The 25,970-nt window shown below is 42.0% G+C and overlaps 1 protein-coding gene across 1 annotated transcript; it reads left to right on the forward strand.

Annotated features, from left to right (window-relative positions):
- The first annotated feature begins 25 nt into the window (after positions 1 to 25).
- On the forward strand, positions 26 to 15,340 carry LOC129657379 (rho GTPase-activating protein 20-like). Its single transcript, XM_055587558.1, has 6 exons — positions 26 to 34; positions 1,561 to 1,722; positions 6,876 to 6,985; positions 7,505 to 7,685; positions 8,878 to 9,009; positions 15,221 to 15,340. Exons 1-6 carry the CDS (start codon positions 26 to 28, stop codon positions 15,338 to 15,340), a joined length of 714 nt encoding a protein of 237 aa, XP_055443533.1.
- The last annotated feature ends 10,630 nt before the right edge of the window (positions 15,341 to 25,970 follow it).

Consider the following 25,970-nt stretch of genomic DNA (forward strand, 5'->3'; position numbering starts at 1 on the left):
ATCTATACAGCTCAGAGCAGTTAACATGGACTCTGTAAGTTAAAGTAGTTAGAGAAGGTGAGGTTGAGAAAAAGAATAACAGCAGTTCTTGACAGATCACCTTTATGAGGCGAGAAGGAGCAGCAGTCAGATTAGTGAGCTGCTGCCCTTACCCAAGTAATGAGGAAGTATATAGAGGCACGTATGTGGAAAGATCCTGTCTTAAGGGGGCCTGTTCTTCTGCAAGGTTGTTCAGAGTAGTTATCTCTTAAAGAGCTGCGGCAAAGAATTCTGGAGATCAGCCACAGGCTGGGACCGGCTGGGAGATGGGCAAAATCCACCCTATGTCCATTTTTCCTTTGGGTGAGAGAGTACTTGTTTTGCATAGAATGGTGGGGAGGTCCTGGAGGCGAGTTTGAACTCCAGGCTATTTTGAGCCGTGTAGCTTTCCTTCGGACTCTGTGTGTAAGAATCTCTGAGAGTCCACCTCATCCTCATATGTCTCCTCGTCTCCTCCCTTGAGGCCCACACAAGTGTCAAGTCTTCTTCAGCTGAGTCTACTCCCTCTTATAATGCAAAATTTCTCACACGGATGTGATATGTAACCCAGGTGTTTAAGTATAAAGTACGCATCCTCTGGCAAAGATGAATCATTTGCTCCTGACAGAATGTGTCAAAAGAGAGTCACAGAGTTTGGACTGTGTTATATCAAATTAGTGTATTGAACTGTAAGCATTAACTCTTGTTCACTGTCCACTATCTCTGCAAGCACTACACTAGATGCAGGGAATTTTATAGTATATATGAAGACATGTATCATACTAGCTACATGCCAGCTACTACCCCAGACCTTGCGTCTTTTACAGAAAATTTAGGTGGTAGCCATGAGTATCAACACCCCCACTTCATAAATGAAAAACAAAAGAGCCTCACCCAAGTATGTGCTATGCCCAAAGTCACACAGTGGATGACTGGCATAACAGATTCCACATTCCTTGAAAAACCTGGCTCCAATATCTGTTATCTCTCTTAACTATGCAGACTGTGAGGACATGAAAATAAGGAAAAGGAACTAGAAAAGCTGATGAGAAAGGAATGTCATCGGAAAGGAGTAGAGGTGTATTGAGCTTGATATTGAGGGGAAGGAATACAGGAAACAGGAATGAATGTGCTGGACAGTCCCAGGAAGGGCAATAAACAAATGGAGCATGAATATGGCAAAAAGATTTCAACACTTAGCAAAGAGCATCTATAATAGGGAATAATGAGAAAGGAGTGGTGAAGGAGGAGAGGGTGAATCTACAAAGGCCTCAAAGCAGAGACGTTTAACACAGTAAATTCACTGAAACAGAAAATCTGATTACACAAGTGTTTAAAATGTTTCAGTGTATGAATGTCAAATCGATTGTTGGGTTGAAGATATATTTAGAGACACTGAAGAAAAAATTTCAAATTGACTTCGGTGCTGTTCTAGAACTGTACCCTCATATACCACAGCTCTGTCAAAACAGGAGCAAGCTTGTGCTCTGGGCTTCTAGGCATGAAACGTCCCACAGTTTTCTTTTCTTTCCTTCCCTATAGGATATGCTTTCCTTTATCAATCAAAAAGGGCCATTCACAGAAGGTATCTTCAGAAATTCAGCCAGTATAAAATCATGCACAGCCCTACAGAAGAAACTAAACTGTGGAGACTTAGTCAACTTGAATGATGAACCAATTCTTGTGATAGGGTCGGTCTTAAAGGTAAGGAAAGTTTGAGCATTATCCACACACGGTAAATCTGAAGCTATATGACTGGCCCTTCAGTATGAATGCCCAAGAACCCTAATAGGCATAAGAGAGGAAGGATCTGAAAAGTGAAAAACACTTCACAAAGCCAAAACTGAAGGAAGGTACCTCAAATGTTATAAGCTCTATACATTAGATATTTTCCTTTTTCATTGCACATCTTGACTCCTGACCACTCCATGAAAAAGAATAATAATACATTTCAAAATACACACTTACACATTGAGTGTTTACCAAAACAAGCTTCCTGCTTTGGATGACTTCCTCATCACCTTCCTAATGAAGGCCACATTTCCAAAAGAAAATTCATATTAAGCTTTTGGAAACAGTTAACAGAAGCAACTTCCCAGGTGGCTCAGACAGTAAAGGATACGCCTTCAATGCAGGAAACCTGGGTTCCATCCCTGGGTTGCAAGGATCCCCTGGAACAGGGACTGGCATACGACTCCAGTATTCTTGCCTCGAGAATTCCATGGAGAGTGGAGTCTGGCAGGCTATAGTCCATGAGGTGGCACAGAATTGGACACGGCTGAAACAACTTAGAATGGATGCAGGACAGATGTTTAGTCTCTATGGTAAACTCGTGTGTTTAGTGTGTGTGTGTCTGTGTGCGTGTGTGTGTGTGTCTGTGTCTGTGTGTGTTAGTCACCTAGTCGCAGCCGACTCTCTGTGATCCCATTGACTGTAGCCCAGCAGACTCCTCTGTCCATGGAATCCTCCAGGCAAGAATACTAGAGTGGGTTGCCATGCCCTTCTCCAGGGGATCTTCCTGCCAGGGATCGAACCTGCATCTCTTGCATCTCCTGCATTGGCAGGCAGGTTTTTTACCACTAGCACCACCTGGGAAGCCCATTTGGCTTACAATGGATCAAAAAACGCTTAGTGAGGCCACCAAAATCTCTGATCACTTCATCATCCTTCCTTCCCCTGTGTCTCAATGCCTTTTACTTGAAAATTACTGTAGGGATGACGCCACCATTTGTTCCCCCTTTTTCCTCCTTTTATCTCCCTTACTGCCTTTAATGGGCTTTGTTAACACTTGTAAGTTTAACCCACCACACAAGGTTACAGTTACATGGTAACCAGTTTTAATACATGCCTAATCTTATAAATCTTATTTTTATTTTTTTTAAATTAATTTTATTTTTTAAACTTTACATAATAGTATTAGTTTTGCCAAATATCAAAATGAATCCGCCACAGGTATACATGTGTTCCCCATCCTGAACCCTCCTCCCTCCTCCCTCCCCATTCCATCCCTCTGGGTCGTCCCAGTGCACCAGCCCCAAGCATCCAGTATCATGCATCGAACCTGGACTGGCAACTCCTTTCATACACGATATTTTACATGTTTCAATGCCATTCTCCCAAATCTTCCCACCCTTTCCCTCTCTCTCAGAGTCCATAAGACTGTTCTATACATCAGTGTCTCTTTTGCTGTCTCGTACACAGGGTTATTGTTACCATCTTTCTAAATTCCATATATATGCGTTAGTATACTGTATTGGTGTTTTTCCTTCTGGCTTACTTCACTCTGTATCATAGGCTCCAGTTTCATCTACCTCATTAGAACTGATTCAAATGTATTCTTTTTAATGGCTGAGTAATACTCCATTGTGTATATGTACCACAGCTTTCTTATCCATTCATCTGCTGATGGACATCTAGGTTGCTTCCATGTCCTGGCTATTATAAACAGTGCTGCGATGAACATTGGGGTACACGTGTCTCTTTCCCTTCTGGTTTCCTCAGTGTGTATGCCCAGCAGTGGGATTGCTGGATCATAAGGCAGTTCTATTTCCAGTTTTTTAAGGAATCTCCACACTCTTCTCCATAGTGGCTGTACTAGTTTGCATTCTCACCAACAGTGTAAGAGGGTTCCCTTTTCTCCACACCCTCTCCAGCATTTATTACGTGTAGACTTTTGGATCACAGCCATTCTGACTGGTGTGAAATGGTACCTCATAGTGGTTTTGATTTGCATTTCTCTGATAATGAGTGATGTTGAGCATCTTTTCATGTGTTTGTTAGCCATCTGTATGTCTTCTTTGGAGAAATGTCTATTTAGTTCTTTGGCCCATTTTTTGATTGGGTCATTTATTTTTCTGGAGTTGAGCTGTAGGAGTTGCTTGTGTATTCTCGAGATTAGTTGTTTGTCAGTTGCTTCATTTGCTATTATCTTCTCCCATTCTGAAGGCTGTCTTTTCACCTTGCTAATAGTTTCCTTTGATGTGAAGAAGCTTTTAAGGTTAATTAGGTCCCATTTGTTTATTTTTGCTTTTATTTCCAATATTCTGGGAGGTGGGTCATAGAGGATCCTGCTGTGATGTATGTCAGAGAGTGTTTTGCCTATGTTCTCCTCTAGGAGTTTTATAGTTTCTGGTCTTACATTTAGATCTTTAATCCATTTTGAGTTTATTTTTGTGTATGGTGTTAGAAAGTGTTCTAGTTTCATTCTTTTACAAGTGGTTGACCAGTTTTCCCAGCACCACTTGTTAAAGAGATTGTCTTTACTCCATTGTATATTCTTGCCTCCTTTGTCAAAGATAAGGTGTCCATATGTGTGTGGATTTATCTCTGGGCTTTCTATTTTGTTCCATTGATCTATATTTCTGTCTTTGTGCCAGTACCATACTGTCTTGATAACCGTGGTTTTGTAGTAGAGCCTGAAGTCAGGTAGGTTGATTCCTCCAGTTCCATTCTTCTTTCTCAACATCGCTTTGGCTATTCGAGGTTTTTTGTATTTCCATACAAATTGTGAAATTATTTGTTCTAGCTCTGTGAAGAATACTGTTGGTAGCTTGATAGGGATTGCATTGAACCTATAGATTGCTTTGGGTAGTACACTCATTTTCACTATATTGATTCTTCCAATCCATGAACATGGTATATTTTTAAAGTGAGTGCAACAATCAAAATCTGTTTGGAATTTTGCAAAATTCAATAGATTTATACAAAAAATAGACTGAGATTGAAATGATACAGCTAAATCACAAGTGTGTACATAAATTTCTACCAGGGTGATAACACAACAGAAAGAAAAAAAATTAATCAATCCCTCTTGGTACATGTAAGCAGCTATGAACAAAAATATTTTGATGTAGTAATAACTACACACAGGTTATTAAAATTATCTTAGAAACCAAATAACATATGGTGTTTCCTTGTCCCCTAATAATGGTCGATTGTATGATAATAGCCACGGTGCAGATATGATTTAGAGTTGACCCCTACTACACTTGACCCATAATAATACACACTAGGTATGCAAATAGCAAGTAGAGTGCCACCCTCTCAAAGGTGCACACTTGGAACTGATTTGACTTTTGAGCAAGTGTTACTAGGCTCTTGTCTGTTTCCATGCTATAAGCACAGACTAGTAAGAGGGTGGCTACTTATGAGTACAGGTCTTAGACAGTCCCACACTTTTCTCTTCCTAAAGTTGATTGATCTTGGTGGGGAATCAAACCTTGCAACTTTGACCTTGAGAATACCATATGTCAAAGCAACCATGGAGATGGTCTAAATCAGAAAGGAATGTATAGTCAGAACCACATTGAGTTTTTCAATAAACTGTCTATAAACAGTGGTCCAATAGCAAATACCCATGGCATATTCTGCATGAGTCATGTCCTGGCTTAACCATACTCAGTCTGACCAATCGATTCTACAGCACAGGGTTCAGGAGAGAGAAGAGACACACTCCAAGTGCATGTAGTTTGGCACACAAAGCATAGGCCCTGCTGGACACTCCCAGACTCCCAGAAGTCAAAGCCAGATGACATGGTTGAATGGCATCACCAAATCCATGGACATGAATTTGAACAAGACCCAGGTGTTGGTGATGGACAGGAAAGCCTGGTGTGCAGTCCATGGGGTCGCAAAGAGTAGGACAGGACTGAATGGCTGAACTGAAATGGAATGCTTCCTCCTTCCAAATGTACTGCGGACACTCCATAAGAAGCCTAGTGAAACCCTGATGACCATGATTGGATACTGTGTACCAATTACAAGAAAAACTAAGAGAGGACTGAGACTTTGTACATTATCTTCATACTCTATCCTCAGTACTCAAGAGAGTGCCTGACACAAACAGCAGCTCAATAAGTCCTGAAACAAGTGAACACTATCAGGATTACAATCATGATAGTTGCCTTAGAAACACTGCCTAAAGAAGATACTATTAAGAGAAGTCAGGCTGTATATTAAGACCAGTGGAAGCAAGTTGTGGCTTTGAAACTGGCAAGGCAATGCAATCATTTCCCCTCAGTCTTGCACAACAGGTTACAACTTCATCTATTTTAATAGGCCCCATTCTACAATATTAAGACTTGGTCATCAGGATAGTTTCCAGGCCTCCTCTTCGGAAGCTGACATTTGCATATTCTATCCCACAGGTGTCAAGTTGCAATGTTTATAATTTTCAGTTTCCTCTTTGGGTGGATATATTCCATTCAAAGAGTTGTAAGGGTAACATGTAGTTTACCATTGGGGCTTTTGATTTATTTCTAACACCTGCTGCTTAAAAGTCTGTAGAACTGAACTTTTATATGATTTTTTTTTTAAAGAAAAAGATTGAAGCTATTTCAATACTAGCTTTTTCCCAACAGCACACATACTTCAGGTTTTCTGTTAATATGTGTATAAGAGCATGTAGAGGTGTAATTTTGTTTGGTTTATTTCAGAACATCTCTTTCTTGAATCACGAGCAAGCATGTGTCTGAAGTAAACAAACAAAATGGGCATGTGCGTTTCTTTTCAAGAAACTAATAGGATTTAGGACGAGTTATCACTAGAACTTGCCAGTTTGTACTAATGTGTTACCATGTATACAAAGAGTAAGTTCCAGGCGACAGAAGGAGCTTTAGCTTCATTCTCACTGCAGCCCAGACTCTGCTTTTATGCTTCTAATTTTAGTTGGGGAAAATCCATCCAGTACTCCTGGGTGTGAAAGGCTGTGGAGAATGACAGCCAAGCTCTGTGTGAATCAGTCTGCGTGGCTGTGAAGGAATTGTGGACTGAATTGAATTTTTCCACTAAATATTTTCTTTGCAATTTCTCCATTGAATTTATCCTAAGAATAATATTTACTTTTTGATTTATATAAGGATTTTCTTCAAAATATCCAAGGAAGCATATTTTCAGCCAGTCTGTATGATAAATGGCTTGATGTTATTGATCAAGGGAACAAGGAGGAGAAAATAACCAGGACTAAGAGGTAATGATGCAATAATTACTCAACTCTGAGAAAATATAACCAACATTCTCTTAGGAAAATATTAGCTTATAGTTTAGAGTAAGTCCTCTAAAATAATGATCAGTATCACGGGGTTTCACTTGATCATGCCCATGGAAGCCAGTTTGAAGAGAGATGAATGCCTTATTGGTGACACTGTAATTGCTATTTTTCTCCTAATCTTATTAACATGGAATGCTTGACCATTTTATACCTTCTGAATACATGAAACTGTTAGAGATGAAATCCACTGGTCTAAAATGAGATGATAAAGAACCAATCCGCCAGTGGTATGATCTTAAATACAAACACATAACTAACCAGAGTAGGTCTAACCTGGTTCAGGAATTAAATTCAGTGAAACACTTTTGTATACATTCATGCCTGGAACTGTGACAATGCACTGTGTACATCGTATAAAAAGAAGTCCTTTGTTCTCTGTGTTTCCACTTACTAAGCAAAATGACTCGCTTTATTTATAAGTGTTTTTTCTGTCCTTAGGCTTCTAGACCAGCTGCCCAGAGCCAATGTAGTTTTTCTGCGATATCTTTTTGCAGTTTTACACAATATTGAGCAACATTCCTCATCCAATCAGATGACAGCTTATAATTTATCAGTGTGTATATCCCCAAGCATTCTTTGTCTGTCTAATTCTGGCAGCTCAGAAAACTTCACCAAACAGGTAACGAGATCTCTCATTTTTATACCTTGCAGAGCAGAGTCCCCATCTTAAACCTGAAGTCTGTACTAGTAACTCTGATGAACCAGTTTTTAAAGTGCACATTTTAATTACACTGCCTTGGAGTGGCAGAGTCCTACTCTGGTTGGGCATGGGAAGGTGTATTATAACTGAGAACAGTTGACTCACTTCCCCTTTGCCACCCAAGAGACTAAACGATAGAGAGGTAAGAGTAGGATGATATGATACAAAAAAACTTGCTTTGAAATCGGAGAGCCAAGGTTCAACTCTCAGCCTAATCTCTGAGGGTGTACAAGCCTCCAAACTATGATTTCATCATTACCCAATGATGACAACACCCAATACATCTGGTCACTGTTGGCACATCTTGGCGGCCTGGGCAATATGAGCACCTGATGCTCCACACATAACTGGCCGCACTCTGCCAGCTGTGGCTCATTCAGGAAAATACTTGGCTTCTATTGTGTCTCTGCCTGAGGATGAGTAAGCTAGTAAAATATTTCAGAATATCCTAACAGAGCCACAACATGCCTAATAAGATCACAGCTCTTCTCCAAGCTCCCCCGGACAGCAAGTGTGAGGCAAGGGAATGTGCTAAGACAGACAGACATGTTTTCTCTCCAGATGCGTTCTTTCCTCACAAAACCCCCGGCCCACACAGAAACCTCTGCTACCCAAGTTTCAGACATTTCTTCACTGAAGTGAAAATCACAATTGGTGTTGTATTCGATACTTTATAAATTTTAATAATAGGAGATATATAAAATCTATCTCAATAAAACTAGAAAAAATTTTATTAAAAATAAATAAATCTTAATAAGAGAACATACATTTTTGTTCCAAATATCCTATGCAGGCTACTTAAAAATCATCCTAGCTTTAAGCATGTTAACCATCATTACAAAATTTTAGCTATTAAACCAGGCTACATAGTATAACTTTAGCCCACTGACTAAAAGAATTTTAAAATTTGAGGCCAAACTACTCTTCAAAGTATCAGTTATGTCTTAGAAAAAGCTGATGTTTATATACTTATATAGTTTTTAGCCAAGTCTGAATTTTTCTAAGATTTCTTTTGCACTTTTTGTTAGAGCCAAGACTCATGGATGAAATGTGATTTACTATTACACCATATGTACAGTAATACCCAGTTTTTTGCCCCTTTGTGTTACAGATTTCTTTCATACAATTTCTCATTGAAAACTGTCTCAAGATATTTGGAGAAGATATCACTTCTCTCTTTGGAGAGACCTCAGTGAGTTCTGATAACAGTGATATCACTGATATTACCGATAACAGTGAGAAGGTTGCAGGTACGTGAATAATGTAACTGGCTCTGATGCCAAAGACAGCAAGGCTGCCAGGGGTCAATGGGAGATCCTAGAGCCCAAAGCACATTCTAAGGGCAGTAATTTCCATCTGCTCCAAGACATGGGAAGTTTCCCACTTGTGAGATCAAAGCAAGGTTAAGACTGTTCTGATTACAAAAAGCAACTAGTACAGCTTTAGGAGACATCACGGTTCGTTGAGTTCAGTTCAGCTGCTCAGTCGTGTCCGACTCTTTGGGACCCCAAGGACTACAGTGACCCCAAGTCCTTGGGGTCGAGGACTGCAGCGTGCGAGGCCTCCCTGTCCATCACCAACTCCCAGAGCTTACTCAAACTCATGTCCTTTAAATTGATGATGCCATCGAACCATCTCATCCTCTCTCGTCCCCTTCACCTCCTGCCTTCAATCTTTCCCGGCATCCGGGTCTTTTCCAATGAGTCAGTTCTTCACATCAGGTGACCAAAGCATTGGAGTTTCAGCTTCAGCATCAGTTCGACTGCTATATTTGGGGTGGCCTTTCTGTATTCTGGCAGCTTGTGGCTACTTTTTATTGTGTTGGTTCCTCACTGTGGGTGGGGTTGTGTGAGTGGCTTTTCAAGGTTTCCTGCTTAGGGAAGATGGTGTCCCTGTTCTGGTGGGTGGAGCTGGACTTCTCTCCGGAGTGCAATGAAGTGTCCAGTAGTGAGTTTTGAGATGTCTAAGGGTTTGATGTGAATTTGGGCAGACTGTATATTGATGCTCAGGGATATGTTCCTGCGTTGTTGGCGACTTTGCGTTGTATGTCTTGCTCTGGAACTTGTTGGCTCTTGGGTGGTGCTTGGTTTCAGTGTAGGTATGGAGGCTATTGTATGAGCTCTTATCCATTACTGTTCCCTGGAGTCAGCAGTTCTCTGGTGTTCTCAAGTTTTGAACTTAAGCCTCCTGTCTCTGGTTTCCAGTCTTATTCTTAGAGTAGCCTCAAGACTTCTCTGTCTGTATACCACCGATCAGAAAACATCTAGGTTAATGATGAAAAGCTTCTCCACAGTGAGGGACACCCTGAGAAGTTCACCAAGTTAGATGGAGAAGAGAATAAGGAGGAGGGAGATAGAGTTGGCCAGGTGAAGAAGAGGGGGCTCAAGGAGAGAGAGCAAGCTTGCCAGTAATCAATTCCATATGTGCTCTCCACAGTCTGGACCCCTCAGAGAGGTTCATGCAGTTACACAGAAAAGAGGAGGAAGAAGGAGACAGAGGGGACCAGGACAAAGAAAGAGGGAATCAAAAGGAGAGAGACATATCCAGCCAGTAATCAGTTCCCAAAGTGTTGTCCATAGCTCGGAATACACAAAGAGATTCACAGAGTGGGTAGCGAAGAAAAGGGTGAGGGAGGAGATAGAGGCGACCTGGTGGAGAAAAAGGAGAGTCAAAAGGGGCAGAGAGCAATCAAGGCAGTGGTCAAACTCTCAAGTAAAAATGGGTAGTGAAGATTGGGTTCTTAAACGTACAAAATTGATAACAAATACCAAAAAGCACACATGAAAAGTCTACAGTAAATGTTAGAGGCTCCCAAATACAGTATTAAAGAAACAAAACAAAGTCACAAAAAATGATATAATATATATATGAATTTTGTATTAAAAATAGGGTCTTTTTTTTTGAAAGGTAATAGTAGGTTATAAAAATTACAATTAAAGAAGTAATAGAGGACTTAAAAATTAAAAAAAAATTAATCATAATAGTAAAAATATATCGAGGAATTTCTCTGGAGTTGTTGTGGGCAGTGCGGGGTTAGTTCAGTTTCAGATAGTTCCGTGATCCAGCTTATACTTCTCAAGATCTCTAGGCCACTTCCAATGTAGTCAGTGCTAACTACAAGGTTTTAATCTGTTGCACCTGTCTTTTCCAGAGCGGTTGCCTCTGTTTATTTTAACTTCTGTTTGCTGGTGTTTTCAATGTCTAACTTCTGCCCTGACTCAAGGGGGCGAAGGTGGTCACTTATTTAGGCTCACTTATTCAGTGGTGCTTTGGGGACGGAGGAGCACTGCAAACAAATATCCCTGGCGTGTGCTTACAGTGTCCTGGCCGCACTGGGTTTGCCCCCGCTCACAGTGTGTGTGCTTTCCCAGTCTACACTGCTCAGGCTCCAGGTTGCTCTGCCTGCAACTGTCTGAGGCGGGCCCTGGGTTGCGTGCAATTCCTAGGTCTAAGCTGTTCAGGTTCAGGTTCTCAGGTACTCCACAAAGGCATAGACTCGATCAGGCCTGGCTTTTCTGCCCTTCCCAGGTCCGAGCAGCTCAGGCGACCAGGTGCTTAGCCAGCACAGTGCCCCCCAGGTGTGGTGTGTCTTATCACCTCCCCCATCCCAGCCGCTCGATTTGCTGGGTGGCAGCAGGCCTGCCCGTCTCAGGTGGGCCGTGTGTCTCTTCTGGGGAGCTGATCTCTGGCTGCGACCGTCCCAGCGGATGTCAACCGCCCAGAATCCCAACAAGTCTCGGTTAGCAAATGGGAGCCTACTTGCAGTTTTGTAGAGGATGCCTCTCTGGGGCTGAGATTGCCCCTTTCAGGCTCTGGCTGCCCCCGCCTGCCTCTCTGTCTCTGGTGGGAGATGAGTCAGTGCACAGCCAGCTCGCTCTGCTCTGGTGTTCTCTCAGTCCTCTGCTCTGTGAGTGGGCCAGGAAGTGCCCTAGATTAGGGCATTTCAAAGGATAGTTTTTTTTCTCGCTCTCTGGCTATCCCACAATTTGGGTTGCTATCTCACATTAGCTCCCGCAGATTGCCCTCAGGGCACTCAGGCGTGGTCCTTACCCTAAGCAATGCAGCCCGCACCTCCCTGATCAGGCCCCCCACTTGCTGGTGGCAATTGTGAGTGTCTAGACTAGTTCCCTGCTGGAAGTTGATGATAGGCACGTAATCTGTGGGGTTTCTTTATTTCATTCTTTCTTTTTCCTGCCCGTTATGTTACCCTCTGAGATTCCAAAACTCCCCACTGACCTGCCAATGAGAGTGTTTCCTAGTGTTTCGAAACTTCTCCTCTTTTAAGACTCCCATCCAGGACAGATCTCTGTCTCTACCTCATTTGTCTCTCTTTTTCTCTTCTATATTTTGTCCTACCTCCTTTCAGAGACAATGGGCTGCCTTTCTGGGTGCCTGATGTCCTCTGCCAGCATTCAGAAGTTGTTTTGTGGAATTTGCTCAGCATTCAATGTTCTTTCGATGAATTTGTGGGGAGAAAGTGGTCTTCCCGTTCTATTCCTCTGCCACCTTAGGACCGCCTCTGAGACTTGAACTCTGGATTCTACCTCCACAGCAAGCTCTCGTTCCATTCTGCTTCAGACCTAGGTTGCAAATAGAACTGGCCTGAATGTTTATATATCTGTTTGTTTTTAAGTCTTTCCTCTTGCAATTATCCCTGCTAGCATTCCAGTATTGTCCCATTGACATTTCTTTCTCTGAATAAAATATCTTAATAATTTAGCAAGTACTGAGGCCAGAATAGAATTTCTACTTAAAGTATTTATATTCTTATCATTGTTATTCTATACCCACAAAGTTACAAGATTTCATTTTATAACATTCAAACCCTAATTTGAACATGAGGAAAAACACTAAACTAAAACTTGCCAGGATACTTTAAAAAAGATGAGGTTGTAAAGTTAACCTGTTTAACAGTCGCTGGCAACCCACTCCAGTATTATTATCCAGCAAGTCCCACGGACAGGAACCTGACAGGCTATAGTCCATGAGGTCGCAAGGGTTGGACATGACTGGACAACTAAGCACCATACTTTTCGTGGCTATAATATATATTTTTATTGGTCACAGAGCCAACAAGAACTCTAACACCAACCAATGTACATTACGAAAGGTCCATCTAGGCCTGAAAATGAAAGCATAGGCCTTAAGGTCTATTTTGCTTTCCATCTATGCTTATAGGCTAGCTGGCCATATAGCTTTCTACCAACTGATAGAGCTCTCTTCCTAAGAGTATTCTTATTAAAGCTGAACAATGAATGAATACATTTGAAATACATGAATACCTGTGGGTAGATTAGAAATAAAAGAATCAGGTTAAGAGTAGGGAAACCAGGGTGCATAAAGCAACTCAACCCATATAAACCAGTATCTTTTTAACATTTGTACATATTAATTAGGAGAATCTCTTCCTGAATTTAAGAATGCATTTGCTTTCTTCATTCTCTCCTTTGAAAATGATGGTGGTATGAATGTCAGGGCAGGAAGAGCCTAAGGCAAAGTGATGGCATTCCTTGAGGAATGCACACCTTCTGGAGGCTGCACAATCAAATGGAGAATGGGGGTGGGGTCTGCTTAGGGGGAGGTGACTGATGTCTAGGCTGCCTTAGGTCTTCTGAAGGAGGGAAATCACCTTTACTAAGGCTGCTATGTGCCATGTCTTGTGCTGGGTAGTACATTATGTTATGTAGTCCAGTGAGGTGTAAGTAGCATCATTTATGTTACATTTGAGCAAACTGACGCTCAAAGAGTTTTAGGTAACTCATCCAATTAAGAGGCAGAACAGGAGCCTTCTGGTTCTCTCACCCAGCTCCACAAGTGGTTCACTCACTTGAATGGACATGGTGACGCACTCACTATGTCTCCGAAAAGCAAATGGATGGGCATTTTAAAAGATTTGGTTAAATTCTTCTGTTTATTTCTCTAAAACTGGGCTCCTCTAATTGACTTCTGTAGCTGGTTATTTAAGCAGGTTATTTAAGGAAATATTAAGCAGGTTTATTGAGCAAATATCAGGAAAACATTCATAGCTGGGCACTAGACACTTTGAACTCAATTTTTCATTGCTGATCACTCTTATTTGAAAAGCATTCCTTTGACAGGGGCTGTTAGTAGGTAAAATTCACCTCTGGGTTAGCTGAGTAAGGTGTCACACAAAAAATGGCCAGCTGTAATCTTACCACTTTGTCTGCAAATAATGACTACTTATCAAGGACCCTGAGGGCAGGAAGTCATCCTTGGAGCTGACTGAGGTGTGTGGCCTCCCAGAGGAGAGGTCCAGAGGCTGACTGATAAGCACTATCAGACAGGATGTCTCATGAAAAGCGATTCTTTTTAAGGGAGAAAATTGGGCGTGACTGGGTACTCAGAAAGCCAAACAGGTAACTGAAAGAGCAAGGAAACTTCCTACAAATGCGGCTTAATTTGAATATTAAATAATTTTGGCCTTTCAAATGAAATCTGAAACCAGAATCCACTGATAACACTTCACATTAGGAAACCTGTATAACTATAGGTTAAGTGCCTTATGACACAGGGCAAAGGGAATAGAGAGCACTCTCTGGGGGAATACTGTCACAGGGAGAGTCAACCCTGAGTCTAACCACGCCTCTAGGTTTAACTACTGCTTTGCAGAATATGGGGAAGAAGAACATGTTAACACCACAAGGATGCAATTAGCCTGCTTCAGAATGAGGGGAATGCTATATAACAAATGGTTCAGTTTCTCTCTTTCAGCCTCTGCCATGAACATGCTGCTGAATGTAAGTGGTGGAAATCAGGCTAAATAAGCTAAACTACTAGTAGTGAAAATCTCTCTTCTACATTAGTTTCAGATAAGAAGACACTTAGGCAGAGTTCTCTCCAAAAGTGGGCCTTTGGGTGTATATCAAGGACCCGCGAGGACAACCAACACGCGTGTCTACCACCCACAAAGCCAAAACAGCTCTTTGGAGCTGCTCTTGAGGATGTATGTGATAATGACACCCTGCCCACCCCAATTCTGGTAGGTCTTATTTTGGTTTCTGTAACCTTCCTGAGAAGGGGAGTTCTGAGAGATCAAGTGTTCTCTTCCAAATCTACTCCCAAATGAAGAAGTCTGACTTTGTCCGATAAGATTCTTAACATTACTTCAAAGAATAAGATCTGATTTAGGTACTGCAGAGTCAGAAGGCAACTACAAGACGAAAAGATACTCTCATCCATTCCGCTGATTTCAACAAAGACCCATCTATACCAGCTCAGACCAGTTAACATGGACTCTGTAAGTTAAGGCAGTTAGAGAAGGCGAGGTTGAGATAAAGAGTGAGAGCAGTCCTTTACAGATCACCTTTATGAGGTGAGAAGGGGCAGCAGTCAGATTAGTGAGCTGCTGCCCTTACACAAGGAAAGAGTAAGTATATAGAGGCCTGTATGTGGAAAGCTCCTGTCTTAAGGGGGGGGGGGTGTTCTTCTGCAAGGTTGTACAGAGTAGTTATCGCTTAAACAGCTGCGGCAGGAATTCTGGAGATCAGCCAGAGGCTGGGACCGGCTGGGAGCAGGGCAAAATCCACCCAATGTCCATTTTTTCCTTCGGGTGAGAGAGTACTTGTTTTGCATAGAATGGTGGGGAGGTCCTGGAGGCGAGTTTGAACTCCAGGCTATTTGGAGCCACGTACATTTCCTTCAGACTCTGTGTGTAAGAATATCTGAGAGTCCACCTCATCCTCATATGTCTTCTTGTCTCCTCCCTTGAAGTCCACACTAGTCTCAAGTTTCGTTCAGCTGAGTCTACTCCCCCTTATGATGCAAAATGTCTCACACGGATTAGATATGTAACTCAAGTGTTTAAGCATAAAGTACGTATCCTCTGGCAAAGATGAATCATGTGCTCCTGACAGAATGTGTCAAAAGAGAGTCACAGAGTTTGGACTGTGCTATATCAAATTAGTGTGTTGAACTGTAAGCATTAACTCTTGTTCACTGTCCACTATCTCTGCAAGCACTAAACTAGATGCAGGGAATTTTATGGTATATATGAAGAAATTTATCATACTAGCTACGTGCCAGCTACTACCCCAGACCTTGCGTCTTTCACAGAACATTTAGGCAGTAGCCATGACTATCATCACCCCACTTCATAAATGAAAATCAAAAGAGCCTCACCCAAGTATGTGCTATGCCCAAAGTCACACAGTGGATGATTGGCATAACAGATTCCACATTCCTTGAAAAACCTGGCTCCAATATCTGTTATCTCTCTAACTCTGCAGACCGCAGAGGACATGAAAATACAGGAAAAGTAACTAGAAAGGCTGATGAGAAAGGAATGCCATCGGAGAAGGAGGAGGGGCGTATTGAGCCTGATTTTCAGGGAAGGGAATACAGGAAACAGGAATGAACGGGGTGGACAGTCCCTGGAAGGGGAATAAATGAATAGAGCATGACTATGGCAAAAAGATTTCCACACGTAGGGAAGAGCATCTATAATAGGGAATAATGAGAAAGGAGCGGGGAAGGAGGAGAGGGTGACTCTACAAAGGCCTCAAAGCAGAGACGTTTAACACAGTAAATTCACTGAAACGGAAAATCCGATTACACAAGTGTTTAAAATGTTTCAGTGTATGAATGTCAAATCGATTGTTGGGTCGAACATATATTTAGAGACACTGGAGAAAAAATTTCAAATTGACTTCGATGCTGTTCTAGAACTGTACCCTCATATACCACAGCTCTGTCAAAAAAGGAGCAAGCATGTGGTCTGGGCTTCTAGGCATGAAATGTCCCACAGTTTTCTTTTCTTTCCTTCCCTATAGGATATGCATTCCTTTATCAATCAGAAACGGCCGTTCACAGAAGGCATCTTTAGAAAATCAGCCAGTATAAAATCATGCAGCGTCCTACAGAAGAAACTAAACTATGGAGACACAGTGAACTTGAATGATGAACCAGTTCTTGTGATATCGTCGGTCTTAAAGGTAAGGAAAGTTTGAGCATTATCCACACACGGTAAATCTGAAGCTATATGACTGGTCCTTCAGTATGAATGCCCAAGAAACATAATAGGCATAAGAGAGGAAGGATCTGAAAAGTGAAAGACATTTCACAAAGCCAAAACTGAAGGAAGGTACCTCAAATGTTATAAGCCCCATACGTTAGATATTTTCCTTTTTCATTGCACATCTTGACTCCAGAACGCTCCATGCAAAAGAATAACAATATATTTCAAAATACCCACTTACACATTGAGTGTTTACCAAAACAAGCTTTCTGCTTTGGATGACTTCCTCATCACCTTCCTAATGAAGACCACATTTCCAAAAGAAAATTCATATTAAGCTTTTGGAAACAGTTAACAGAAGCAACTTCCCAGGTGGCTCAGACAGTAAAGAATCCGCCTTCAATGCAGGAAACCTGGGTTCCATCCCTGGGTTGCAAGGATCCCCTGGAACAGGGACTGGCATATGACTCCAGTATTCTTGCCTCGAGAATCCCATGGACAGTGGAGTCTGGTAGGCTATAGTCCATGAAGTGGCACAGAACTGGACACGTCTGAAGCAACTTAGCATGGATGCAGGACAGATGTTTACTCACTATGGTAAACTCGTGTGTTTAGTGTGTGTGTGTTTGTGTGTGTGTGTCTGTGTGTCTGTGTGTGTTACTCTTCTACTCGCAGCCGACTCTCTGTGATCCCATTGACTGTAGCCCAGCAGAGTCCTCTGTCCATGGAATCCTCCAGGCAAGAATACTAGAGTGGGTTGCCATGCCCTTCTCCAGGGGATCTTCCTGCCAGGGATCGAACCTGCATCTCTTGCATCTCCTGCATTGGCAGGCAGGTTTTTTTTTACCACTAGGTCCACCTGGGAAGCCCATTTGGCTTACAATGAATCAAAAAACGCTTAGTGAGGCCACCAAAATCTCTGATCACTTCATCATCCTCCCTTCCCCTGTGTCTCAATGCCTTTTACTTGAAAATTAGTGTAGGGATGACTCCACCATTTGTTCCTCCTTTTATCTCCCTTACCATCTTTAATGGGACTTGTTAACATTTGTAAGTTTAACCCACCAACCAAGGTTACAGTTACACGGTAGCCAGTTTTACTACGTGCCTAATCTTAAAAATCTTATTATTAAAGCGAGTGCAACAATCAAAATCTGTTTGGAATTTTGCAAAAGTCAATAGATTTATATAAAAAATGGACTGAGTTTGAAATGATACAGCTAAATCACAAGTGTGTAGTTAAATTTCAACCAGGGCGGTAATACAACAGAAAGAAAAAATTAATCAATCCATCTTGGTGCTTGTTAGCAGCTATGAACAAAAATATATTGATGTAGTAATTACTACAGACAGGTTATTAAAATTATCCTAGAAACTAAATAACTTATGGTGTTTCCTTGTCCCCTATTAATGTTCCCTTGGATGATAATAACAACAGTGCAGGTATGATTTAGAGTTGACCCCTACTACACTGGACCCATAATAATACACACTAGGTATGCAAATAGCAAGTAGAGTGCTACCCTCTCTAAGGTGCACACTTGGAACTGATTTGATTTTTGAGCAAGTGTTACAAGGCTCTTGCCTGTTTCCATGCTATAAGCTAGTAAGACTAGTAAGCTTACAGACTAGTAAGAGGGTGGCTACTTATGGGTACAGGTCTTAGACAGTCCCAAAGTTTTCTCTTCCTAAAGTTGATTGATCTTGGTGGGGAATCAAACCTTGCAACTTTGGCCTTGAGAATACCATATGTCAAAGCATCCATGGAGTTGGTCTAAATCAGAAATGAATATAGAGTCAGAACCACATTGAGTTTTTCATTAAACTGTCTATAAACAGAGGTCCAATAGCAAATACCCATGGCATATTCTGCATGAGTCATACCCTGGCTTAACCATACTCAGTCTCACCAATCGATTCTACAGCACAGGGTTCAGGAGAGAGAAGAGACACACTCCAAGTGCATGTAGTTTGGCACACAAAGCATAGGCCCTGCTGCACACTCCCAGACTCCCCGAAGTCAAAGCCAGATGACATGGTTGAATGGCATCACCAACTCCATGCACATGGATTTGAACAAGACCCAGGCGTTGGTGATGGACAGGAAAGCCTGGTGTGCAGACCATGGGGTCGCAAAGAGTAGGACGGGACTGAATGGCTGAACTGAAATGGAGTGCTTCCTCCTTCCAAATGTACTGCGGACACTCCATAAGAAGCCTAGTGAAACCCTGATGACCATCATTGGGTACTGTGTACCAATTACAAGAAAAAGTATGCGAGGACTGAGACTTTGTACATTATCTTCATACTCTGTCCTCAGTACTCAAGAGAGTGCCTGAACAAACAGCAGCTCAATAAGTCCTGAAACAAGCGAACACTAACAGGATTACAATCATGATAGTTGCCTTAGAAACACTGCCTAAAGAAGATACTATTAAGAGAAGTCAGGCTGTATATTAAGACCAGTGGAAGCAAGTTGTGCCTTTGAACCTGGCAAGGCAATGCAATCATTTCCTCTCAGTCTTGCACAACAGGTTACAACTTCATCTATTTTAATAGGCCCCATTCTACGATAGGAAGCCTTGATCATCAGGATAAAGTTTCCAGGCCTCCTCTTCGGAAGCTGACATTTGCATATTCTATCCCACAGGTGTCAAGTTGCAATGTATCTAAATTTTCAGTTTCCTCTTTGGGTGGATATATTCCATTCTCAGAGTTGTAAGGGTATCATGTAGTTTACGATTGGGGATTTTGATTTATTTCTAACACCGGCTGCTTAAAAGTCTGTAGAACTGAACTTTTATATGATTTTTTTTTTTTAAGAGAAAAGGACTGAAGCTATTTCGATACTAGCTTTTTCCCAAAGAGCACACGTACTTCAGGTTTTCTCTTAATATGTGCAGAAGAGCATGTAGGGGTGTAATTTTGTTTGTTTTATTTCAGAACTTCTCTTTCTTGAATTACGAGCAAGCATGTGTCTGAAGGAAACAAACAAAATGGGCATGTGCGTTTCTTTTCAAGAAACTAATAGGGTTTAGGATCAGTTATCACCAGACCTTGCCAGTTTGTACTAATGTGTTAACATGTACACAAAGAGTAAGTTCCAGGCGATAGAAGGAGCTTTCATTTCATTCTCACTACAGCCCAGACTCTGGTTTTGTGCTTCTAATTTTAGTTGGGTAAAATCCAACCAGTACTTCTGGGTGTGCAAGGCTGTGGTGAATGACAGCCAAGCTCTGTGTGAATCAGTCTGGGTGGCTGTGAAGGAATTGTGGACTGAATTGAATTTTTCCACTAAATATTTTCTTTGCAATTTCTCCATTGAAATTATCCTAAGCATAATATATACTTTTTGATCTATATAAGGACTTTCTTCGAAATATCCAAGGAAGCATAATTACAGCCAGTCTGTATGATAAATGGCTTGATGTTATTGATCAAGGGAACGAGCCGGAGAAAACAACGTCGACCCAGAGGTAATGATGCAATAATTACTCAACTCTGAGAAAATACAACCGACATACTCTTAGGAAAATATTAGCTTATAGTTTACCGCTATGTCCTCGAAAATAATGATCAGTATCATGGGGTTTCACTTGATCATGCCCATGGATGCCAGTTTGAAAAGAGATGCATGCCTTATTGGTGACACTGTAATTGCTGTTTTTCTCCTAATCTTATTAACATGGAATGCTTGACCATTTTACACCTTCTGAATACATGAAACTGTTGGAGATGAAATCCACTGGTCTAAAATGAGATGATAAAGAACCAATCCTCCAGTGGTATGATCTTAAATACAAACACATAACTAACCAGAGCAGGTCTTACCTGGTTCAGGAATTAAATTTAGTGAAACATTTTTGTATGCATTCATGCTTGGAAATGTGAGAATAGACTGTGTATATGGTATAAAAAGAAGTACTTTGTTCTCTGTATTCCCACTTACTAAGCGAAATGACTCGCTTATTTATAAGTGTTTTTTCTGTCCTTAGGCATCTAGACCAGCTGCCGAGAGCCAATATAGATTTTCTGCCATATCTTTCAGCAGTTTTACACAACATTGAGCAACATTCCTCATTCAATCAGATGACAGCTTATAATTTATCAGTGTGTATATCCCCAAGCATTCTTTGTGTGTCTAATTCTGGCAGCTTAGAAAACTTCACCAAACAGGTAATGAGATCTCTCATTTTTATGCCTTGCAGAGCAGAGTCCCCATCTTGAACCTGCAGTCTGTAGTATTAACTCTGATGAACCAGGTTTTAAAGTGCACATTTTAATTACACTGCCTTGGAGTGGCAGAGTCCTACTCTGGTTGGGCATGGGAAGGTGTATTATAACTGAGAACAGTTGACTCACTTCCCCTTTGCCATCCAAGAGATTAAACGTTAGAGAGGTAAGAGTAGGATGATATGATAGAAAAGAACCTGGCTTTGGAATCAGAGAGCCAAGGTTCAACTCTCAGCCTCATCCCTGAGGTTGTGCAAGCCTCCAAACTATGATTTCATCATTACCCAATGATGACAACACCCAATACATCTGGTCACTGTTGGCACATCTTGGCGGCCTGGGCAATATGAGCACCTAAGGCTCCACACATACTGGCCGCACTCTGCCAGCTGTGGCTCATTCAGGAAAACACTTGGCTGCTATTGTGTCTCAGCCTGAGGATGAGGAAGCTAGTAAAATATTTCAGAACATCCTAACAGAGCCACAACATGCCTAATAAGATCACAGCTCTTCTCCAAGCTCCTCCGGACAGCAAGTGTGAGGCAAGGGAGTGTGCTAAGACAGACAGACATGTTTTCTCTCCAGATGCTTTCTTTGCTCCCAAACCCCCCCGGCCCACACAGAGACCTCTGCTACCCAAGTTTTAGACATTTCTTCACTGAAGTGAAATTCACAATTGGTGTTGTATTTGATACTTTATAAATTTTAATAATATGAGATATATAAATTCTATCTCAATAAAACTAGAAAAAAATTTTATTAAAAATAAATAAAACTGAATAAGAGAACATACATTTTTGTTCCAAATATCCTATGTGGGCTACTTAAAAATCATCCTAGTTTTAAGCATGTTAACCATCATTACAAAATTTTAGCTATTAAACCAGGCTACATAGTATAACTTTAGCCCACTGACTCAAAGAATTTTAAAATTTGAGGCCAAACTACTCTTCAAAGTATCAGTTATGTCTTAGAAAAAGCTGATGTAGATATATATATATATATATATATTTTTTTTTTAGCCAAGTCTGAATTTTTCTCAGATTTCTTTTGCAGTTTTTGTTAGAGCCAAGACTCATGGATGAAATGTGATTTACTATTACACCATATGTACAGTAATACCCCGTTTTTTGCCCCTTTGTGTTACAGATTTCTTTCATGCAATTTCTAATTGAAAACTGTCTCAAGATATTTGGAGAAGATATCACTTCTCTCTTCGGAGAGACCTCAGTGAGTTCTGATAACAGTGATATCACTGATATTACCGATAACAGTGAGAAGGTTGCAGGTACGTGAATAATGTAACTGGCTTTGATGCCAAAGACAGCAAGGCTGCCAGGCGTCAATGGGAGATCCTAGAGCCCAAAGCACATTCTAAGGGCAGTAATTACCATCAGCTTCAAGACATGGGAAGTTTCCCACTTGTGAGATCAAAGCAAGGTTAAGACTGTTCTGATTTCAAGAAGCAACTAGTACAGCTTTAGGAGACATCACGATTCGTTGAGCTCAGTTCAGTTGCTCAGTTGTGTCTGACTTTTTGGGACCCCAAGTACTACAGTGACCCCAAGTCCTTGGGGTCGAGGACTGCAGCGTGCCAGGCCTCCCTGTCCATCACCAACTCCCAGAGCATACTCAAACTCATGTCCTTTGAATTGGTGATGCTATCCAACCATCTCATCCTCTCTCATCCCCTTCTCCTCCTGCCTTCAATCTTTCCCAGCATCAGTGTCTTTTCCAATGAGTCAGTTCTTCACATCAGGTGACCAAAGCATTGGAGTTTCAGCTTCAGCATCAGTTCGATGGCTGTATTGGGGGTGGCCTTTCTGTATTCTGGCAGCTTGTGGCTCCGTTTTATTGTGGAGGTTCCTCACTGTGGGTGGGGTTGTGTGAGTGGCTTTTCAAGGTTTCCTGCTTAGGGAAGCTTGCATCCCTGTTCTGGTGGGTGGAGCTGGACTTCTCTCCAGAGTGCAATGAAGTGTCCAGTAGTGAGTTTTGAGATGCTATGTGTTTGGTGTGAATTTGGGCAGCCTGTATATTGATGCTCAGGGATATGTTCCTGCGTTGTTGGCGACTTTGTGTTATATGTCTTGCTCTGGAACTTGTTGGCTCTTGGGTGGTGCTTGGTTTCAGTGTAGGTATGGAGGCTTTTGGATGAGCTCTTATCCATTACTGTTCCCTGGAGTCAGGAGTTCTCTGATGTTCTCAGGTTTTGAACTTAAGCCTCCTGTCTCCGGTTTTCAGTCTTATTTTTAGAGTAGCCTCAAGACTTCTCTATCTGTACAGCACCGATGAGAAAACATCTAGTCTAAAGATGAAAAGCTTCTCCACAGTGAGGGACACCCAGAGAGGTTCACCAAGTTAGATGGAGAAGAGAATAAGGAGGAGGGAGATAGAGTTGGCCAGGGGAAGAAGAGGGGGCTCAAGGGGAGAGAGCAAGCTAGACAGTAATCAATTCCATATGTGCTCTCCACAATCTGGACCCCTCAGAGAGGTTCATGCAGTTACTCAGAAAAAAGGAGGAAGAAGGAGACAGAGGGAACCAGGACAAGAAAAGAGGGAATCAAAAGGAGAGCGACATATCCAGCCAGTAAGCAGTTCCCAAGATGTTCTCCATAGCCCGGAATACACAAAGAGACTCACAGAGTGGGTAGGGAAGAAAAGGGTGAGGGAGGAGATAGAGGCGACCTGGTGGAGAAAAAGGAGAGTCAAAAGGGGGAGAGAGCAATCAAGGCAGTGGTCAAACTCCCAAGTAAAAATGGGTAGTGAAGATTGGGTTCTTAAACGTACAAAATTGATAACAAATACAAAAAAACACATCAAAAGTCTACAGTAAATGTTAGAGACCCCCAAATACAGTATTAAAGACACAAAACAAAGTCACAAAAAATGATAAAAAATATATATGAATTTTGCATTAAAAATAAGGTCTTTTTTATTTGAAAGGTAATAGTAGGTTATAAAAATTACAGTTAAAGAAGTAATAGAGGACTTAAAAATTAAAAAAAAATTTAATCATAATAGTAAAAATATATCGAGGAATTTCTCTGGAGTTGTTGTGGGCAGTGCGGGGTGAGTTCAGTTTCAGATAGTTCCGTGATCCAGCTTATACTTCTCAAGATCTCTAGGCCACTTCCAATGTAGTCAGTGCTAACTACATGGTTTTAATCTGTTGCACCTGTCTTTTCCAGAGCGGTTCCCTCTGTTTATTTTAACTTCTTCTGTTTGCTGGTCTTTTCAGGGTCTAATTTCCGCTCTGACTCATGGGGGGCGAAGGTGGTCACTTATTTAGGCTCACTTATTCAGTGGTGCTGTGGGGACGGAGGAGCACTGCAAACAAATATCCCTGGCGTGTGCTCACAGTGTCCTGGCCGCACTGGGTTTGCCCCTGCTCACGGTGTGTGTGCTTTCCCAGTCTACACTGCTCAGGCTCCAGGTTGCTCTGTGTGCAACTCTCTGAGGCGGGCCCTGGGTTGCGTACACTTCCCAGATCTAAACGGTTCAGTTTCAGGTTCCCAGGTACTCCACAAAGGCGCAGACTCTGTCAGGCCTGGGTTTTGTGCCCTTCCCAGGTCCGAGCAGCTCAGGCGACCAGGTGATTAGCGAGCACAGAGCCCCCCAGGTGTAGTGTGTCTTATCAGCTCCCCCATCCCAGCCGCTCGATTTGCTGGGTGGCAGCAGGCCTGCACGTCTCAAGTTGGAGGTGTGTCTTCTCTGGGGAGCTGATCTCTGGCTGCGACCATCCCAGCGGATGTCAACCGCCCAGAATCCCAACAAGTCTTGGTTAGCAAATGGGAGCCCACTTGCAGTTTTGTAGAGGATGCCTCTCTGGGGCTGAGATTGCCCCTTTCAGGCTCTGGCTGCCCCCGCCTGCCTCCCTGTCTCTGGTGGGAGAGGAGTCAGTGCACAGCCAGCTAGCTCTGCTCTGGTGTTCTCTCAGTCCTCTGTTCTGTGAGTGGGCCAGGAAGTGCCTTAGATTAGGGCTTTTCACAGGATATTTTTTTTCTCTCTCTATGACTATCCCACAACTTGTGTTGCTATCTCACATTAGCTCCCTCAGATTGCCCTCAGGGCACTCAGGCCTGGTCCTTACCCTAAGCAATGCAGCCCGCACCTCCCTGTTCAGGCGCCCCGCTTGCTGGTGGCAATTGTGAGTGTCTGGACTAGTTCCCTGCTGGATGTTGATGTTAGGTACGCAATCTGTGGGGTTTCTTTCTTTCTTTCTTTTTCCTCCTGGTTATGTTACCCTCTGAGATTCCAAAACTCCCCACTGACCTGCCAATGAGAGTGTTTCCTAGTGTTTCGAAACTTCTCCTCTTTTAAGACTCCCGTTCCAGGACAGATCTCTGTCCCTACCTCATTTGTCTCTCTTTTTCTCTTGTATATTTTGTCCTACCTCCTTTCAAAGACAATGGGCTGCCCTTCTGGGTGCCTGATGTCCTCTGCCAGCATTCAGAAGTTGTTTTGTGGAATTTGCTCAGCATTCAATGTTCTTTCGATGAATTTGTGGGGAAAAAGTGGTCTTCCTGTTCTATTCCTCTGCCGCCTTAGGACCGCCTCTGAGACTTGAACCCTGGATTCTACCTCCACAGCAAGCTCTCTTTCCATTCTGCTTCAGACCTAGGTTGCAAATGGAACTGGACTGAATGTTTATATGTCTGTTTGTTTTTAAGTCTTTCCTGTTGCAATTATCCCTGCTAGCATTCCAGTATTGTCCCATTGACATTTCTTTCTCTGAATAAAATGTCTTACTAATTTAGCAAGTACTGGGGCCAGAATAGAATTCCTACTTAAAGTATTTGTGTTCTTATCATTGTTATTCTATACCCACAAAGTTACAAAATTTCATTTTTTAACATTCAAACCCTAATTTGAGCATGAAGAAAACCACTAACCTAAATCTTGCCAGGATTCTTTATGAAAGATAAGGTTGTAAAGTTAACCTGTTTAACAGTCCCCGGCAACCCTCTCCAGTATTATTATCCAGCAAGTCCCACGGA

Source organism: Bubalus kerabau, chromosome 7, assembly GCF_029407905.1.
Source record: "Bubalus kerabau isolate K-KA32 ecotype Philippines breed swamp buffalo chromosome 7, PCC_UOA_SB_1v2, whole genome shotgun sequence".
In the NCBI taxonomy this organism is placed as follows: Eukaryota; Metazoa; Chordata; class Mammalia; order Artiodactyla; family Bovidae; genus Bubalus; species Bubalus kerabau.

Excerpts from the sequence above, each read along its gene's own strand:
- LOC129657379 (XM_055587558.1), top strand. Across the intron at positions 7,686-8,877 it reads CAGAAAACTTCACCAAACAG|ATTTCTTTCATACAATTTCT; the intron begins GTAACGAGATCT and ends TTTGTGTTACAG. Across the intron at positions 9,010-15,220 it reads TTACCGATAACAGTGAGAAG|GTTGTACAGAGTAGTTATCG; the intron begins GTTGCAGGTACG and ends TTCTTCTGCAAG.